The following is a 20,700-nucleotide window of genomic DNA, read 5'->3' as shown; positions in this document are numbered from 1 at the left end:
ACATGTCGATTGGCAAAAGAGGCTCCACCCTTGTGTGTTTATCAGCCAGCATATGAACATCAACCGCAGGGAGGGCAGGGAAGCTCATGTTTCCACCACTGACCACAGGGGGAGCCGTTTGGGTCTTCTGGGTTTCTGAAGTGTCGCGAAGGTAGCCTTGCTCAAGTGGATGGTGAAATCTGTGGAGTGAGGAGAGCTGGCCTTATCTCGTCCCAGTTATGAGCTACAAGCACTGAGCGCTATGGCTGGCTAAGGCTTGTTTCTATCATTGCCCTGATAGCCAGTAAAGGATAGCAGTGTGCCATGGTGGTAAGGAGCAGTGCATGTAATCAAAAGGTTGCAGGTTCAATTCCTCACTGGGGCATTGCTGTTGTGCCCTTGGACAACATGCTTAATCCACAATGGCCTCAGTATACATCCAGCTGTATAAATGGATAAAATTGTAACCTACTGTAAGTAAGTCGCTCAGGATAAGAGCGTCTGCTAAATGACAATTATGTAAAGGGAATTTTACGTTCTACAAACCTTTTTTTAGTGGAGTTTTACCTACTGTTTTTAGGACCTGGAACTGATGATGTCACAGGCTATTGTGTATTTCACTGAATGGACACAGAAGAGACATTAAAAAATGTTTCAGAGATTTATAACCAAAATAAAAACTCCTATTTGGCCAACACTGTTTGGTTTAAATGTTTTTAATATTGTTTTCTTTTCAAGCTCTCGAGGGCTGGTGGTCTAACGAGCTACCTGCTGTGCCAGGCAACAAAGTGAATTTCCACTGGTGTCCCAGCTGGGTGTGAACTTACTGTATGTGGCAGTGGAGCATCCAGTCCTGCTGTGGCCTGTTCCAAATGGGTGTGAAAGGCCAAAGAGGAGATCAGGTCTCCATCTTCATTGTGTCAGTGATCTCTGGAGCCCGGTAATTCAAACAGCACTGTATACCTGAATGCCAGAGGGGCTCTCCATGCACTTGTAATGACATGAAAAGCAAACACACACACACACACATACACACACACACACACACTCTCTTTCTCACACACACATGTACACACACTCGCTTGTTCTCTTTCGCTCGCTCGCTCTCTGGTACGCACATGCTCACTTTCTCTCATACACACACACTTGTCCTGAAAGCAGTGTGAATGCACTGTTTGTCTCTGCTGAACGCTAAAGAGAATCGCTTGGGCCGAGTCCAGGATCCGCATGCTGTGATGTGGGTGTTTACGGAACAATCTGGACGAACAAACAAGCCTTGTGTGTAACAGTGAAGGGCAGACAGAGTTCAGTACCCCCCCCTCCCCCCCACCTCTTTCGAAGGAGCAATTGTGTGGACAGATTTCTTCTGGCACTCTTATTCCAGTACCTTTAAATAGCTGCTCAAAGCCCGTCTTCCTGTGTTGTGGTGAGGAGGAAGCCCTGGTTTGTACACAAGGAGGAAGAAACACAACAAGTAGAAACAAAATTGTGTTTTACTGTTGTCCTGTCTACAGTTTCCCCTGGGAAGATAGGTGAGGCAAAATTTATCGCCTTTGTGTGAGCTGTGCAAAGAAAAAAAGAAGCGTCCGGCTAGTTCAGCGACCGAGCCTTAACAAAGAAAGTCAAAGTGGAGCTGTGTTCTTGGCCCAGATAGATCTGCAGCAGATTGTGTATGAAGTCTACGCGGGGTAGAAAACAAAGAGTCGATAAGGCCGGTGAATGAACGCTCTTGGCGCGCCCCACAGGAACAGCCAGAGGGCAGCGGGGCGAAGATTAAACTGCTTTTGGGTGTTGTCGGGGGGGAGGGGGTGCCCCCTCAGCCAGTGTTTGGCCTGGGCTATGCACAGCTGTGTTTCGGAGTGCAGTGGGCGTGCCTGGGAAATGTAGTTTGAAAGGCGGCCCAGACTCCCAAGGAGGGGAAGCCACTGCCTTTCCTGAGAGAGGTGGGTGCGGGGGGACTGGGAAGGAAGGAAGGAGGCCATTGTCAGCGAAAGAGGCCCAAGCTACACTCCAGGTTGCCTTCCCCCTTGGCTCCTGTCTGAAGAGGCATCAGGGTCACCCCCCTACCCCAAAAGACCGACCCCACCATCATTGAAACACGCAGGGGAAGGAGGGAAAGTTGAGGTGGGGTCGGCCGTGGCCCTTCTCTGTTTTCCTTCCTCAGGCGTGGTGACTCACTCCTCCTTTCTCCTTGAAAGGGGGAATTGGACATTGAAGAGTTCCTGTTTTACTTTTGTACGTGTTTGCCACGATGCCACTATCTCCTCAGAGGTTTTCTTTTTTTTTTCCACTCTGTCACACGTGAAGTCACTCAGGCTGTTGCTCCAGGCTTCACCCATCAGCGAAGTGCCCACTTAAGGTCTCTATGCTTTAGTTTAGAGGACCTCACTCATAAAGCCCGCAGTTTTCTTTCTGAATGCTGAATGCACAGTATTAACATTTGAATAGCGTTCATACTCTGCAGCTTTCGGATTGATAAGCGTGTCGATACTTGTTTTCCACTCGCTGAAGTGGCTTTACCTGTTTACAGTAAATGGCACCAGGAGTTGACGCCTGAGCCAAACCCAGGGAATGGGATTACAAAGCGTGTTTGTGTGGCATACCAAACCAAAGGATCTCTTACTTCAGGACCTTTTCAAATATTGTTTTTGCTTGTTTTGTTTTTTTGCTTTTACCCCAGGAAACATAAATCCACTGCGCTCCACTTAAATGGATATGGATGTATGTATTTGAGATAATGGCTGCATGGTGAAATAACTGACTTTTTGAGAATGGCTTCTAGGGACTTTCAGAGGGTCTTTTCTTAGAGAGCTGAGGCCCTACCCCTCTTCCCTTGAGGGGTGTCCCGGTGGTTTTAAGTTGTTGGGCGGGAGGCTGATATCTGCTGATGCATGAGCCCTTATCTCCTGCCACACAGCTGTACGGCAGAACACGTGTGCTGCCCCCAGCAACAGCTGTGCTCTACTCTCTGTTTCACCCGCACTGACCTGACCCTCTGTCCAACACCCTCCATGATCACTCTCTGTCCTATTTCTGCATGCATATTTATATGACTACCATCCAAAACTATAACCGCAGGTTAACAGTGGTACTGTAAAACTCAAACTGGGCTATTGTGTCCAGTTCATTTCTAGACCCATCTCTTTGCACTGGCTCCTTTATATGGTTGTAATAATCTTTGCTTCTCTTTTTTTTACTGTAGGGTGTTGCTGGACTTGTTGAAAACTGTTACTGAGGCAGTTCTGTATTCAGTATGGCGCTGGTTATTAAAGCACTGTGAAACTGACTGACATGTGTTCAGATTGTCTGTCAGTTTCTGCATGTACTGTTGTTCGTGTAGCCTCATTTCGTGCTTTTGAACCTTTGCTTTGCTCAGAATAATAGCTTCTCCCAGGTGACTAAATGTAAATTTAATAGCTTCTCATAGCAGTAAAAGCAGAAAGAGGCACTTCAGAGCTCATAATCCATGGCGCAGTGACATGTGCAAGCAGGAAGACAAGTGTCGTCATTAAGGGAGCTCTTAACCTGAATGGCGTCAGTCGTGACTTTCTTCTTTGTGTTGGCTCTTTGAGAAGTGTTTTCCTGTTTAATAACGTTATGGAGTTGGACTGGTGAAATGGCGGCAGTGCCTGCATTTTGGTCCTGTCGGGGGGAATATTAGGGACAGCCGCCTGTCCTGCTCTCTGTTCTAGGAAATATCATGGGCAGTTCTCCATCATTCTATAGGAGGGAGTATCAGGGACAGATCTCTGTCCTTCTGTAGGAAGGAGCATTGGGGACAGGTCTCTGTACTTCTGTAGGAGAAAGTATCAGGGACAGGCTTCTATCCTTCTGTAGGAAGGAGTATTGGGGACAGCACTCCTCCTGCACAGTGTATTAGGGACAGCAGTCCTCTTGCACAGTGTGTGAACTCCTCCACAAACGGACCTGAGGCTGTGGGACAGATTCAAGCTAGAAAGCCTTTGAGTTGTTTGACAGGTCTTTACAGGTCTTAGCTGCTGGCAAGTGTACTACGGAAATGCATTTTGTGTGTGTGTGTGTGTCTGTGTGTCTGTGTGTGCATGCATGTATGCATATATGTGTGTGTGTGTGTTCTGTGTGTGTGTGTGTGTGCGCGCTTGTTTGTGTGTACTCTCTGTGCGCGCCTGCGTGTGTGTGCGCACTGTGTGTGTGTACAAGCGTGCGTGTACTGTGTGTGTGTGTGTGTGTGTGTGTTATATCGGCTGCTGTTGACACAAAGGCTGCACTTACGGTATTGGTTTCCAGATGGACCCAGTCCAGCTGAATTTGCAGCCCTTTTTGAGTCCCTTCCCCCTCGACTCCCGGAAGGTGCCTTTGGCGTGTCCGCATTTAACCCCCAAACAGCAGCGAGGGCCTGTAACGGCACGCAGGCCGGGGGCATCTCTCACACACACACACACACACACACACACACACACACACACACACACACACAGAGCTACAGCTACCCCACGAGTAGCCATTAGAATGACAGACTTTGAACTCACAAACAAACAGGACAGCGCAAGATTCTGCCGGGTGGGTGACGACATGTTTGCGGATTCCTCTGCTGCATGCAAGCTGGAAACGCAGAGAGCGGTGCAGCACAGAGGAAGCAAAAAGGCAGCTACGAGGACACATCCTCTAAATGAAGCACTCAGCGTAAGATACTATCAAATGATGATAATCAAATGGCGGCAGTGTAGCGTATTGGAAAGGAGCAGGACTTGTAACCAAAAGGTTGCTGGTTTGATTCCCTGCTGGTGAATTACCATTACGAAGTACCCTTACGCAAGGTACTTAACCCAAAATTGCCTCAGTAAATATCCAGCTGTGTAAATGGTTAACATGTAACAATTGTAACCTATGTAAGTTGGTCTGGATAAGAGCATCTGCTAAAAGACAATAATGTAATGTGATGCAACCTGGTGTGGCAGAACACCACACAAGCATAGAGCACCCTGAGGAGGTGTTCTTTTCCACCAGCAGGCCTTCTGATCTTCTGGATCAGTGGTGCACGGCTTCCTGTAGGGCTGGTGTTTGTGTTGTTTCTGTGTTTGCACCAGTTGCCTTGGCTTTATTAGTTAATTAGCTGTGTGACCAACACTAAATAATCCTTAAATTAGACGACAATGAAATGTTTTGGCTGAGGATGCAAGCACACTCTTCAGCTGTTATTCATGATTTTATTATAAATGTCAGATTGAGTGAAAGATTGGACTAATTAAATGTTGCAATTAAGAGTTTGGGCTGGCACGGAATCCAGAAACAGATGTGCCGTCCTTTTGTACCCATATTACAGATGAAGGGCTTGTGGATCAAATGCAGAAGTTAAGTGATGGCACTTTACTGACTAAAGCAGTGTTGGACTAAATTCATTTTGATTATATTGGTATGATTAGAGTTTGTGTTAACCAGACTAAATGCAGGTCTATGTGACTGTGCTGAATTTATTCAGTGTCCTAACTGTGTTGCAGGTGTGGACTGTGCATTGCCAAATGTATCTGTGTTTATGTATAGTTTGTGTGTGGTTAAATGTAAATATCTTAAGTGAGAGGTTCAGGATGTGTAGGGCTAAGCATAGACATCTACGATGCAAATTCATTCCGTGTAGGGCTTCATGTAGATGTATAGATTCAGGCCGTGTCAAGCTAAGTGTAGATGTACAAATCCAGGCTGTGTAGGGCTACATGTAGCTGTACAGATTCAGGCTGTGTAGGGCTAAGTGTAGATGTTAGAGTGATTTGAATAATGCAGTGTACCAAGCTGTGAGAGCATGTGCGGTGTTATGCTGTTGTGCTTTCTCCCTTTGACTGTCCTTTGGGTAGCTCTCAGGGTTCAAACTGGACGGACTGAGCAGTGAGGAAGCTAGTCATGCCACACACACACACACACACACACACACACACACACACACAAACACTCTCTCTCCCTGGGACTCACGTTCATGAAGCTTCAGCACTGAGAAGTGGTGAAGTGGTGGTGGTCACTGTGGTGAGCTTCAGAGGAGAAGATGAGTCACCGAATGTGCTCTGTGGGGCTGTGGTTGAACACGTGTGGAAGCCCAAGCTGTTCTGAGATCAGTGGCGTGCTGCATCGCTCTGTCACACTCTACTGTTCTTGGATCAGCAGCATTCTGCACAGTTTAGTCATACTCCACTGTTCTGAGATCAGTGGCGTGCTACTGTTCTTGGATCAGCAGCATTCTGCACAGTTCTGTCATACTCCACTGTTCTGAGATCAGTGGCGTGCTGCATAGTTCTGTTATACTCTTCTATTCTCAGATCAGCAGCATACGGCATGTCTCTGTCCTACTACTGCTCTGAGACTAGCTGTATGTTGCATAGCTCTGTAATACTCCACTGTTCTCAGATCAGCAGCATACCACTCTGCTCAGTAATACACTGGTTGGTAAGGTACTGAAGGAGCCATTCCCATTGAATTGTGTTCATTCCCCTCTAGGCACCAAACACCATATGCGGCCAGCCGTGGTGTTTTCACGTGCCAAGCTAATAAAGGCATGGAATAATTAGCGGATTGCGTCATCAGCGATTTGATACGTGCTGTACAAGGTCTGTGTCAGTGATGCTGTAGCTCTGTCTCAGAGTGACTCAGTCTCATTTCGCCCTGTGGGTTGCTTTATAGGGTTTGTAGCTTGTCAGTAGAGATTGGTGCTGAGCCCAAATGATACAGTCACTTTGGTATTAAAGGGCGCCCAGCAGGAGACCAGAGTAAAGGGTGATTGATCACCAGACCGGTGCGCTGGGACTGAATGTGCTATCTAAGGTAGCTGTCCACTTTGGAAGGGCTCCCTCTGTTTGTCACTCACACGCGCCGTAGTGACCGCGAGTGCCTTTTGGCAGGCAGAGCGACCCGCCGGCGCCTGGACTGGCAGGGGCCGTCTGGGTGCGCTGACCCTCGCCTCTCTTTTTTCGGCAGGGAAGCCCCCTGGGGCGGAGACCTCGGAGCGCGTCCAGCTGGCGGGGACCTACAACGTGCGCAAGGGGAAGATGCAGCTGCCAGTCAACCGCTGGACCCGGCGGCAGGTCATCCTGTGCGGGACGTGCCTCATCGTCTCCTCCGTCAAGGACAGCCAGACGGGCAAGATGCACATCCTGCCCTTGATTGGAGGAAAGGTACAGTCCCCGCCCCTGTGGCTCCGCCTCCGGCTGTCACACTCGCTGCAGTACGTGTCACTCCACACAGCAGACTCCATGCAGTGTACTCAAACACCAGCGCCAGCACCACGAGCTCCGCACGGGTTTAGTGCTTCATTACACACACAGCATTCTTGCACAAGCTTAAGATGTTTGTCTAACACTGACAACAGCAGTAAAATTGCTTTGAGGCAGCCAATAATTAGCAGAAATCTTTATTCCAATAACCCAAACCACAGCATGGGCAGAAGTCAGTGTTTTGGCTCAAAGGCCATTCTCAACACAAAGGTCCATATCAGCACAAACCAAGCCCAAAAGTAGCAGAGAGATAAACACTTATGTTGTGCAACCGTTGACATACCCTCTCATGCATGATTGAGACAATTAACATTAGGTAGTATTAGGTATGCAGTGTTACACTCTTCACAGAGGGGAGAAGCATTCTGGAATGCAGTAATCCCTTGATCTGTGTAGGCCAATGTGTTGCTTCTGATACAGGAATCTATCACGTGACCTTTAGATAGCCTGCTGGTCCTTCGGCTTAAGCCGTGACACCAGGATGTGCAAAGGGTTGCGTTGCGCCATGACCCTCCCGTGGTCTCCTATCACGAATACGCTGACGCTGTTTGTTTTCGTCTGGGTCATCGCATGCAAACAGAAAACAGTTTGAAGGACACCTTTTGACCGGAGAACGCCTGAATAATTCAAACGGCAAACTTAAAAATATGCTGATGGGGGTGAAAATAAAGATTCATACATGCCAGAATCAGTATGGTGATTTCTGTTGCAGTGTTGCTGTTCTGTGGTCTGATAGCCCCATCATTTTGAAAAGCTGATGCAACTTGCTTGACAAAAATATTCTCCTTCCTTTGTACCAACTCCCTCCTTTATCACGTCTTTTGGCAAAACATGTTTTAATTCAATTGTCTCTGTGATTGAGAGCGCAAAGAAAAGAAACCAAGGCTGCAGTTTACAGCTTTTACTTTCGAGCAGCACCTGATATTGCTTTTAACAATGAAAATAAACACAGACCGAGGACATGTACACATATTTCAACAGATGAAGATTCAAGACCTTGGCTCTTAAAATAGGCCTTTTCTACTTCCTAATAAAAGCAGTTTTTTGTTTCCTTATCTTACAATGGTACATTTTTCATGTATATATATATATATATATATATATATATATATATATATATAAAATATATGTATATAATCTGATTCAGGGATAGTCTTGGAATGCACAGTAGCACACTATTATAAATTATAGTCCTCTCTCCTAGGGGAATGTCAGGACTAAGTACCCTTGATATCTCTGAATTCTCATTCTGTGCCTGGGACAAAAATACTTACCCACATGATAGCTCTTTAAATGGCCATAATAATTAATACGTCTGTTTTGTTCTAAATGAGGTTTTACAACATGCGCCTGATGCATGACATATAATGTGGTAGTACTCTCTTGTGGTCACACGTGTGACTCTTCCCAATTCACTGGTTATCCATCCCCCTCTCTGTCGCCCCCTGCAGGTGGAGGAGGTGAAGAAACACAGCCACTGCCTGGCCTTCAGCTCCTCGGGGCCCCAGAGCCAGACCTACTACATCAGCTTTGACAACTTCACCGAGCACCTGCGGTGGCAGCGCCAGGCCGCCAAGGTGAGTGTCACGCTGTCCCAGTTCCCCCTGCCTTGCGCCTGCATGCTGTCATCTGGCCACCTCCCCAACTGCTAATCTCAGCTGGGCTATACTGCCATCACCTTCCACCTGACCCAGACTGACTCAACCTGCTGTGTGGACTGGGTGAGGCTGACCTAGACTGATTATAGGGTGTGGACTAGGAGTTGCCAACCTAGAATGATTAAAAATGTGGTGTTGACTGTCACATCAGCTCCTTTACTGGGAGACAGATCTCTGTCCCTCACTCATTTTTATCATCCCTCTTACAGGAAGCTTCTAGATTGTCCCCGTACTGCAGGGGTTATCAACTCTTATCTGAGCTGAACTTTGCTGCAGAAATAGTTGACCAGTAGTTAACAGCTCATGACCCTGAAGCGTCCTCTTTCTGTTTAAACACAGCATGAAAGTGGCCCATTGAAAGAGGGGTCAGTCTAGTGCAGACTGGTATGGTACTACAAGCAGACATTCTTCTTTGCATCTCTTCCATTTGTGAGACGCTCCCTTGACACGATGGGCACTTAAGGACCGTCCCATGTGCGTGCCTCCATGGGAAACTTCGCGGGTAACCCTGCTGAACACGCATGCAGAGGAGAGGTGCAGGTCAGCAGTGAGCAATCCCAGTCACAGATGGCCCAGAGCCAGCTGCTCTTCCGTGTCTTTTTAAAGGGCACTAAGAAACCAAGCATAGGGAAACGTTTTGCTTGGACCTTGTAAGCGTTTATAAATAGGAATTTTCAAGCACTTTCCCCTGATTTCTCTGTTTAACATTAAGGATCATAAAATGCAGCTTTATATGTCTAATGCTCAACAGATCAAATGTATACTTATTTAATACTTTAATAATTATTTAGTGTATAATTACTTAATATTTATTATTAATAATGTGAGAACTGGGGCAAGTGGTTAGATCAGGTCACATGAGGCATATTGAGGTCCTCCTATGTGGTACAACAATTTCTTTACTGCAATAGCAAGGAAGGATTTTATTGCAAATGCCGTGATCATGGTGTAACTTTAAAATTACGGCACAGATACCGTTGGCAAAATCTGCTCCCAGCTGAGAGGCAGAGAAGGAAAACACTGGTCTGAAATGGGAACGGGAGTCCTACTTTAGGACCACTTTCATTTGCAGTTTCTCTCCCCAACCCCTGGGAGAACAGCCGGGGGAACCCATTTTCTAAATTATCTCAGAGATAACCTTGTCATTTAACTGCACCGGTTGCCCTGAGGAGCACCCAGAATAGCAGCCCCGGAGGTTGGTAGCAAGGAGTCGGGGGTCAAGGGCCGAGGAATGCTGAACACTTCCCAAGAAGCAGATTATCAAAGACAGAATCTGAGTGTCCATGGAAAGGATTTGGCCAATATCCTGGTGACAGACAATGTCTGGTCACAGACATTCCCAGAGCAAATTCCTACCCACTTTTCTGTGTAAACCACTGGAAGAATGTGACAGGGTTCCGGATTGTCTCCCTTGTTCTTACCAACTCTCTTTCTCTTTCCCTCTCTCACTCTCCCTTTCTTATTTGCTCTTCCCTTCTTCTCTCATTCACTCCCCCCTTCTGTCTCTCTCTCCCTCTTCTTTTCTTGTTCTTCATCTCCTTCTTATTTTCTCCCTGTCTCCTGCCTACCTTCTCTCTGTTCTTCCCTTGCTCTCTTTCTCGGCCCCTCTTCTTTTCTTCTCTCACTTATTCTTTCCCTGCCTGCTGCCATCTATGTTCTTCCCATGTCCTCTCTCTCTCTCTGTCTCTCTCTCCCCCTCCCCCTCTCTGTCTGTCTGTCTCTCAGATGGTGTCCCAGCGTATCAGCTCTGTGGATCTGTCCTGCTGCAGCCTGGAGCAGCTGCCCCCCAACCTCTTCTACAGCCAGGACCTGACACACCTCAACCTCAAGCAGAACTTCCTGTCTCCCGGGCGCGGCTTGGCGGACTTGCAGAGGTACCTACTCCGCCCTGCACACGTCCTGCACATGCCTCTCTCATGGAGAGGAGAGACAGGGGCAGGGGGCGTCTCCGACACACACTCCCTGTCTCTCCCTACACACACCCTTCATACAGGGAGAGTCAGTGACAGGGAGAAGGTTTAAAAGGGGATGTTGTCATCCCCCCCGCACACACCCTCTCTCTCTCTCTCTCTCTCTCTCTCTCTCTCTCTCTCTCTCTCTCTCTCTCTCTCTCTCTCTCTTTCTCCTCTCCCTGTTTCTCAAGGCACCATCTTTTCACTGGGTCTGGTACCGAGGTTAAGAGGAGGCAGAGATTCCTGTGTGCTGACTAGGCCATTTGTCTCAGCCTTCCTTTTTAAATGGATTCTGGATGTTACTCTCCACTTATTTACCCCCAGAAGCTTGAAAATAATAACATGCTCAGTAGCGGCTGTGCTTCTAACGCAAGGCCATTTCCCATTCAGTCTGCAAGAACAAGAGGGTTCGGTGTGCTTTTTGGTTTTAGTCTTGTTTTTATTTTCTGTTTTTGTTTTTTGCTTTCATAATGACTTTGTGTCAGACTTTTTTTTTTCCGAACAATTTTGCCACAGTCAGCGCGTTCGGTCTGGTGGCATGGCACGCCAGGGTGCAGTGGTGGTTCCCCCTCGCCACAGAGAGGGGGGGGAGTCGCGGGGAGGGAGCGAGCTGAAACACTTGCCAGTCGCGTGTGAGGCCTTCCCTGTTAATGACCAATAGGGTAACGCGTGGGATAGCTCAGCCCTAGTGGCCTGGTTTAAAGAAAACTGCAGTCAGAACCATAATAACCAGCCAAACAAAAACCAGTGCAATGTAGTAACCCCAACCATGCCAGCTATTGCAGCTCTCCCATGAAAAAGTTTATTACATTACATTCATTTAGCAGACACTCTTGTCCAGAGTGACTTCCAGCACAAAAGAACTGAAGTATATCCATTCAAGGTGCAAGAGGCATAAGTTTATGAGTTATGCTAAAATAATCATGAGAAGTTAAAGCCTTTTTGCGACCCTTCCTTTTGGGTCATGCCCATACAGCCATTTGCCTGAAAATCTAGGATGAAAAAAGAGATTCTCAGAGCAGTACCTTGAGTTTAAGGTCTGTATCAATTGTTGCATTCCAGTTGAGGGGCAGGATGCAGCATGTGCCAAGATTAAATGTTTTCCTGAGGAAAGACTGGCCTATTTCTTCCTAGCACATTTGTGGTGTTGTTGTGGCTGGAGAGGCTATGCTGACACTCATGGGATATCTAGTACTCATCAACCCTAATACTGTAGTCTTAGTTGTACTGCGTTATTTTTCAGGACGCCCTATTCTTTGAGTAGATCTGACGCTCTTAGCCGGCTCCTCGTACAGACTGTAATTAAGACTAGCTGGGGGCTTCTTTCGAGCAGCTGACCCTTGCACGTAAAGCAAGATCCCTCAGCCCTGAGACAACCCGAGGAAACCGCTCTCTCGAAGCAGCCTTATTACACGGCCCCCGTAATTCAGGCTGGCCGCTGTCGGCTAAACCCCTGCTCCGAAGCCCGGCCTGCAAAACGTTTGTTGTGTTGCCTTTCTTAGCAGCTGGGAATTGAACTCAGCCGCCTGCCGTGTTAGAAAGATTAGAGGGAGAAAACAGCAGAGGGAGGAGGATTAGTGCCAAGGCTCGGAAGATTAAAACAACACAAGCCAGGCTTACGCGTCCACGCCGCTCACTGGAAAGTTTACAAATAGTAGACGCAGATTAATTCCTGCTCTGCGGTGACCTGGCCCCGATGGCTGAGTGGCTCTGTCTCTCTGACGTAGATACAGGCAGGTGTATGACACAGCTTTGTGACCTCCTTGGTTGTTAGCTGTTGGTTAGGCTCACCTGTGCTGAACAGTGGCTGTTAGCTGTTTGGTTTCCCCTGTCCTGTATAGTAAATGATTGATGTTGGCTTACCCTCTGTTAAACAGTATTTGATAGCTGTTAGTTTCCATGGCTAAGTGGTGGTTAGTTGTCTGTTTCCACTGCCCTGAACAGTAAATGAATGGTGAACTGGTTTCACCCTGTGTTAATCAATGGCTGTTAACTTCCCCTGTGTTAATTAATGGCTGTTAGCTTCACCTGTGTTAAACTAAGACAGAGAGAACCTGTATCATGTCATTTCTGATTGTGTTTATCAGTGTTGTGGAGTGGAATCCCACAATCAGCTGGCACAAGGAGCAGTTGAAGGGTCAGAGGTCATTTCCAGAGAAAGTCATCCTGCGCCGGGTGCGAATTCCCCAGACAGGGACCTACACAGGATGCCTATGCTGGGGAAGGAGGGGGTGTTTCTGCTTCTCTTAGATCATCCCATTGTCCCATATTGCAGGCGCCTTGTGCTGTGTGCTCTGGGTACAGAATGAGGCTGGATCGTTGCTCATTCAGGTCTCGCCTACGTCGCTGGCTTCGCCCGCAAATGGGAGGATTTCCACTTGAGGAACAGGGACGCCCCCGATCCCCACCTCTCTGCCAGCAGCACGGCCAGCATCGACCCATCATCCTCTCTGACCTGGAGTCCAGCTCTCCCACTTAAACCCCTGCTTTGTAGCCCATCATGCTCTGCTCACAATGCTCTGCATCAGTCTCTGTGGGCCTTGCTTTGGGTCCTGTTTGATTGTGGTTGGGGGTTGTGGATTGTTGCGCAGTAGACTTATGAGTTCCATCACAGAATCCCAGAGGACTTTGTCCTACAGTGAGACTGCAGTTGTTGGCTTGTGGTTGGGGGTTGTGGATTGTTGCGCAGTGGTCCTGAGTTCTGACACCGGGCCCCAGGGAACTGTGTCCTACTGTGACACTGCAGTTATTGGCTTGCGGTTGATCTGGAGACCTCACCACTGCCGGGCCGGCTCTACAATCAGCATCACCTCACCCCTCGCCTGCTCGCGAACGAGGGGACCAACATTTGGCTTCGGAGCCGGAATGTGTCGGCGGGTAGTTTTTACAGTGGGAAGAGAGAGAGAGAGAGCTATGGCAACGGTTGCAGCGGCGGGGGCCGTGCAGAAACCGCCCACCTCCAACCTGTCTACGCGCAAACAAGGCGGCCCCAGTGAGAGAACATCCTTGCACCATTACATTACATTGCTGTCATTTAGCAGATGCTCTTATCCAGAGCGACTTACATAGGTCAAACTTTTTACATGTTATCTGTTTATACAGCTGGATACTGACTGAGGCCAGTGAGGCAGTGGAGTAGCATAGTGGTAAGGAGCAGGGTTAGTAACTGAATGTTTTCTGGTTAAAAACCCCACTGGGGCGCTGCTGCTGTAAGTAGGCACACTTGCCTCAGTAAATGTCCAGCTGTGTAAATGGATAACATAGAACTTGTAACCGGTGTAAGTTTCTTTGGGTAAGAGCGTCTGCTAAATGCTATTAATGTAATGTAGTGTAATTGTCGGTTAAATACCATGCACAAGGGTACAACAGCAGTCCCCCAGTGGGGAATCGAACCAGCAACCTTTCAGTTACAAGCCCTTCTGCTTACCACTGTGCTACACTGCTGCTCCGTTCGCCATCCTTCCGTCCGTGGAGAAGGCTGCGAGTGTCTTCATGCGGCTCTTTGGGCTCTTTGCGCTTGTTAGCGCTCCCTCTCTCAGAGGAGATCCCCTGCCAGCTCCATTGTTTCTCCATAAACACCGATTTCCCTCGCTTGATGTGAGGAATGTGTGTCACCTTGGCGCTCTGCCGCCTGGACCCCACACTCCAGGGACGGGGGTTAGGAGGTCCTTTAGATTGCCCGGTACCATTGTAAATTAAAAACTGATGTGCAATGTGCACTTTGAACCAAGAAGGCCTGAGGTATTGGACTTCTGTCCAATACTGCTGTTTGTCTGTCAGTGATCTCTGTGGTGGAACAATGCACGCTGGGAATGACTGCCGTCCCGTCTCCAGAGGATTTGTGGTGTGTGTGTGTATGCGAGTGCGTGTGTGTGCGCGCATGCACATGCATGTATGTGTGTTTGTGTGTTTTTGTTTGTGTGTGACTGTGTGTGTGCTCTCGCACATCGTTCTGGCAGCCTGCAGCCCAACTTCGTCCCCCTTGCCAAATATAAAAAAAGCCCTATAGTCAGCAGATTACATTTTTGATATAGTAGCCATTCAGATCCTCCAGGAAACCGCTTTTCCCTTTAATTAAAAGGAAGCAGAAATCGATCTGAGCTTTTATTTTCCTTCACATTCTGCACTCGCATGATTAACTCGGTACAGCTTCGGAGCCCCGACACCAGGCCATTGTGCGCTCAGATCCCTATACACACAAACCCTGCACAGCACAGTGATGGCATTGTATGTTCAGATTGCTATACACACAAACTCTGCAAGGCATAGTGATGACGTTGCGTGTTCAGGGCTATAGTCCACTCAGCATCACTCATAAACTCAGTAGACGACAGTGTGTGCTCAGGGGTGGCAGTGGGGGGTTGGGGCGGCGCTAAGGTTGTCCATAAATTCACCTTGCTGCCCATATAATTTCACATGGCTGTTGTGTCACAAGGCCTGCAAGAATGTCACATGCTATACATATTGAAGTCTGATTGGTGGGTAACCAGCCTTCATTGCATCTTTCCCGGGATCAGCAGTGAGTGCATATGCATGCCAGCGTGTTTCTGCAGGCTTCAGAGCAGATAATGGTACCACAGTAGGAGTAGCAGACAGCTATAGGACATTGCAAGTACTGATGGAAAAAACCCAAATGTCACCCAGCCACCATGTTTAAAATAACCACTGACGCTGCAGCGCTGTAGGTTACCTCAGGTGTTTGAAGCAACAACAGAGTTGGGTGGGTTTGGGTGGGGGAGCGCGGAGTGCTGTGATCGAGTGTTTTTCCACCAGTGTTCCATCATGGTCATGTATGAGTTCAGCCGGTTGGCGAAGGTGAGGTAAATTCACTGCTCAGGATCACCACATTGAGGCTGACTATCATTTAAAGGGAGCATGTTGTGGCATGGCTGTTGGAGGCCATAATGCTTAGCACCTACTTGTTGCTTATTTCACGTGTAGTATCGTGATACGTTATGGATCCTGTGATCTAATGAACTGTGTGATGTATGGTAGTGTATGTTCTTCCCTTGGTTTCTAGGCTGTCCAGCCTCAGGTTAGCACAACTTAACTGGTGGTAGTGCTTGACTGGTGTTGTGCTCACATTCACTGGTCTGGGAGTGCTGCTCATTTAACTTGAATGTATACGCTTCTGTTCCCTTGTGCTGGAAGTCACTCCGGCTAAGAAAGTCTGCTAAATTAATGCAATCTGAATCTGTAAATGTTGAAACGGAGGGTCCGGTGTTGCCTTGGATGGTGCACTGGAAAGTGTCACATCTCTGTCGCCCCTCTCTCTGCTCAGGGCTGTTTGACCTCTGACCTCTCTCTGGCACAGGGCCAGTTGGCTGGTGTGCATGGCTTCCGGCAGGAGCTTGCTCTCATTCTCTCTCCTTCTCCTCCTCTCAGCAGAAGAACCTCGGTGGCCTAAACCCACTCCAAATAAGCGCTGAACAAGTTCCACCTCTCTCTGTGCTCCAGTGGTCAATAGTCATAATCCACAGTAACACCAGTCATTAAGACCGGGCTGTAACAATAGCCAGTGCTGCCCACCAGTCCAGCTTGTGGTCTTTTCCCTCCCCCTCCTTCTCTATGCTTTCCCTTTGACACTAACATTACCGTTACAAAACCGAAGCTTATTCTTGGTAGTTTAATGAAAAATATGCTGTGACCATATAACAGCGTGAATATATATCACTCTTTTTCTGAGCTCTTAATGTTAAATAAGCATGCAGCTCTGAAGAAAAGCTGTGTGCTTTCTCTCACACCCACCCTCCATATGCTGAGCAGTCCTGCATGGAAATGGAGACTTTTAAAAGCTGTTTTTTTTTTTCTCTTTGTCTTTCTCTCCCTCCAGATTCTCCAAACTGAGAAGTCTCAACCTGTCCAATAACCACCTGGGAGAGTTCCCCCTGGCCATCTGCGACATCCCCACACTGACCGAGGTCAACCTCTCCTGCAACTGCCTGACCTCCGTGCACAGTGCCGTGGGAGCCATGCACAAGTGAGCCGGAGCGGGGTCTCGCAGCCCGTCTGTGTAGAGCTAACTGTTAGACCCGCCACACCTTTTTCTTTTTCCTGTGTAATAGTCCGTGTGCGTGTGCATGTCTGTGTCCATGAGTGTCTATGTGTGTGCATGTGTATGCGCATGCATGCGTGCGTGTGTGTGTGTGTGAGTGTGTGTGCATGTTTGGATGCTTGTGTGTGTGCATGTGTGTGTGTAAAGAATCCACAGTTCACTGGCTTAGTGTTCTTCCTTTGCTGTGTGTTGGGCTGCTCCTTCCTAAGTTGTGGCAACTGACAGAAATGTCTGGAACCCTCTTGAATTCCAAGACAGACTCAAGCAAGGAAGATACTGCTGCTGTTGCCCCCTACTGGCCATACCTGTAATAGAGGCTTAGAGGCAAATAAACCTTATTATTAATGAGTGATTTAGAGGCATATCAGACGAGTGAGTTGAAGGTTGAAATATGCTTAGGAAATGCATGTCACTGCAAGGTCTCACATCAGTACATTCCAGCCCAGGAGCTGTCTGCTAGATAACAACAGGATAAAAGAGCCTCTATAAGTGAACCAGACTTCCAGACAGGAAAATAAAAGCTGTTTGAGAGGCATTGTGTTGATTTGTAATAGGATTTGAAGGCTGAGTCAGGTTTTTGAAATTGCTCATAATTTTTGGCATAAAAGGCTTTGTGGAAAGGCTGTAAGTCAGGGTGTTCTTCCGCAAAAGCATTCGCTGAGGACGATGAAATGCAAACACATCCAAATGAGCTTTTTCCCAGTGCATTTTTTTTTCCTTAAATGTCTAATGTACTCCTTTTTTCTCCTCTTTTATGCTCATCACTCCTCTCCCCCCCTCTGCTCTCCTCTCCCTTCTTCTCTGCTCCTTTCCTTTCTTCTTCTTTCCTCTGCTCTCCTCTCCTCTCTTCTCCTTTCCTCTTGTCACCTCTTCTCTGCTCTTCTCTCATCTCCTCCTCTCCTCTCCTGTCTCTTCCCCTCCTCTTTTCTCCTCCTCTCCACTCTCACGTCCTCCTCTCCTCTCCTCTGTTCTTCTCCTCTCCTGTGCTGTTCCCCGCTCCTCTCTCAGTCTGCAGACCTTCCTCCTGGACGGGAACTGCCTGCGGTCTCTGCCGGCGGAGCTGGGGGAGCTGCAGCAGCTCAGCTACCTGGGTCTGTCCTTCAACGAGTTCAGCGAGGTGCCGGCCGTGCTGCACAGACTCACCGCCATGGAGAGGCTCTGCATGTCCGGCAACAACCTGAGCGCCCTCAGCCTGCCGCTGCTGTGCCAGCTGCACGTCAAGCAGGTGGACCTCAGGTACCGAGACGCACAGGCGTTACATACACACATACACAAACATGCATACGCTTACACACATATACATACACACATATACACACGACCTTAATCCCACAGGAGCTGTTACACAAAGATACACACGTACACACACACACACACACACACACACATATGCACATACACATACACTCTGCCAGATATACACACAGAGATACACACATACACACAAGTTGAGTGCGCACAATTGTCATTTTGTTTTGGCATGGCTTACAGTTAGTTTTTCATGTGTCATCTTAGAGGTGTTCCTGTTTTCACCACTCACCTTGTGACAGGAGAATATTTAATGAATTTGTGGTGGTGGGGGTCGGCGTATAGTTAGGATCTTGGGTCTTGTCCTGCAGTTTCCCAGTTTTGCGGTCCTCAAAGCACAGACCATGTCAGCGTGACGCCCAGCTGTCAGTGACACCCTCCGTGGGTGTCTCACAGCGCTGTCTGTACGTGTCATAGCTATCTGTTTGGAGGCTCCGCTAACCAGGCCCTACCGATGCTGCTATAGAGCCCATTCACCACTCCGTGTCCCTCTTCACTGTAAAACGCAGAGGCCTTTCAAAAAGCCTTAAGTATCTGCCATAAAGAGTTACCGCCATGCGCAAATCCTCCTCGCGTTTCTGTTACCCTTCAAAGCTCATTGACACATGGAGTTAAAGAGGTGGGGGAAAACCTACACAGATTAAAAGGTCCTTTCAACAAGAGTGTATCCTACACTGTCAGAGTCGGGCCTTTCAGACCGACACAGTCACTGCCAGCATCTCCGTCATTCTCTTGCTATGCCTGGAAAAGCACATGATTTTCAGTTTAGCGTCTGATTACTTGGGAGTGGTATATTCACTCAGTAGCTAAACATGCGTCCCTGGTTTATACCAATAAGCATGTAATCAGCAGTTTGAAGTTCACACTTGGAGTGACTTGATAATGTCAAAGCAAATAAGTCACTTTATTAAGTGACTTCCCCCGATGGAGGGGGGGTGGTAATCAACAGACATCCCATCGGGCCATCCAGAACCATGCTCCGCGCTTCTCTCTGTTCCCGCCAGCCCCTCCTCACTGTAGATATCTCTTTGGCACATTCTCCACACCTTTTAATTCACCATCTGTGAAAAGCATTTGCCAAAATGAAAATGTCAAATTGACCTTGTGACAAGATTGATGAGTTGATTTTTAAGAGTGGGTGTAGAAATGAAGAGTGTGGGGCTTGGCAGACTCTTCTCATTCAACAGCCTGTGTGTGTGTGTGTGTGTGTGTGTGAGAGAGTGTGTGTGTGTTTGTGTGTGTGCATTGTGTATGTGTGTGTCTGAGAGAGAGTGTGTGTGTGTGTGTGTGTATGCAAGCATTGTGTATGTATGTATGCGTGTGCGAGCATGTGTGTGTTTATGCATGTGTGTGTGCTCTGTGTGTGCCTGTGCGTGTGTGTTGAGTGTAGACTCATTGTCACTGGTCTTTTCCCCCGGCCCCCACCCAGGCTGAACCAGATCCGCAGCGTGGTGCCGGAGGAGCCCGAGTTCCTGTGTCACGTGACCCACCTGGACCTACGGGACAACCAGCTGCAGGAGCTGGACGCCTCCCTCTTCCCCCGGCTGGAGGTGCTACACTGCGAGAGGAACCGGCTAACCTCCCTCACAGCCCGGGGCAGCCTGCTGAAGGGGCTCTACGCCTCCTCCAACGGTGGGGAACCCCCCCTCTACCCCCCCTTACTCCCTCAAACCACACCCCTTCACCCCCTCATCCCCTCAACCTTTCACTCTTACACACCCCTACCCCCCTGAGCCCACCTCACCCCTTCACCCTTCACTTGCTCACCCCCTCACCCTTTCATTATTACACTCATTATTATACCTTTCACTCTTACACTGCCTTACCCCCTGAGCTCCCATGACCCCTCTTCCACTCCCCCTCGCTCCTTCACTCCCTCCGAGTCCCTCAGAAATGTGAAGTTAAAGCATAGACGCAGAGGCCATTCCTGTGTGCTATAGCCTTCCAGCGCACACACCCCCTCAGTGGGCCTGTGGGACACAGTAATTCTAGATCTGTGGTAACCGGCCCATCAACAAACAGCTGCCTCTCACACAGATCTCCTGTTTGCTCCCCCACAGAGCTCTGTCAGCTGGAGGTGTATCCTGTTCCGGGTAACCTGACCTACATGGACGTCTCCAGGTAAGACCGCACCTCGAAACAAAAGCCCCTGGAAAGCAATCTCCCAACTTCCCACCCCCCACCCCTTCCTGTCCACATAATCAGCACTCAGTGTGTGGACCATGGGACCCTGAGGGTGCTGGGGGGACGGGGGAGTGGGGGGTATTGAGAGTGGTCAGTGAGTCATTTGATTGTTCGTTGGTCAGTGAGTTATTTGATTGGTCAGTGGAAAGACGTTCCTGCTCTGACTCCCCCCCCCACTCCCCCGTGGGATTACAGGAACAGGCTGGAGAGCCTCCCGGAGTGGGTGTGTGAGAGCAAGAAGCTGGAGGTGCTGGACATCAGCCACAACCTGATCTGTGAGCTGCCCATTCGGTGAGTAACTACACAGAGGCCACAGGCTTCTCTGTTCT

The 20,700-nt window shown here is 48.5% G+C and overlaps 1 protein-coding gene across 1 annotated transcript in view; it reads left to right on the top strand.

Moving 5' to 3' along the window:
• Positions 1-20,700, top strand: part of LOC118772532 (PH domain leucine-rich repeat-containing protein phosphatase 1-like) — a 63,439-nt gene that overhangs the window by 28,479 nt on the left and 14,260 nt on the right. Inside the window, exons 2-9 of the mRNA XM_036520938.1 lie at positions 6,919-7,115; positions 8,666-8,791; positions 10,598-10,746; positions 16,658-16,804; positions 17,888-18,115; positions 19,617-19,819; positions 20,248-20,308; positions 20,567-20,662. Of these exons, the coding sequence (XP_036376831.1) occupies positions 6,919-7,115; positions 8,666-8,791; positions 10,598-10,746; positions 16,658-16,804; positions 17,888-18,115; positions 19,617-19,819; positions 20,248-20,308; positions 20,567-20,662 (1,207 nt within the window). The remainder of the gene's footprint in view (positions 1-6,918; positions 7,116-8,665; positions 8,792-10,597; positions 10,747-16,657; positions 16,805-17,887; positions 18,116-19,616; positions 19,820-20,247; positions 20,309-20,566; positions 20,663-20,700) is intronic.

Source organism: Megalops cyprinoides, chromosome 2 (genome assembly GCF_013368585.1).
Source record: "Megalops cyprinoides isolate fMegCyp1 chromosome 2, fMegCyp1.pri, whole genome shotgun sequence".
NCBI lineage: Eukaryota > Metazoa > Chordata > Actinopteri > Elopiformes > Megalopidae > Megalops > Megalops cyprinoides.
This window is presented reverse-complemented; position numbering and strand designations above follow the sequence as displayed.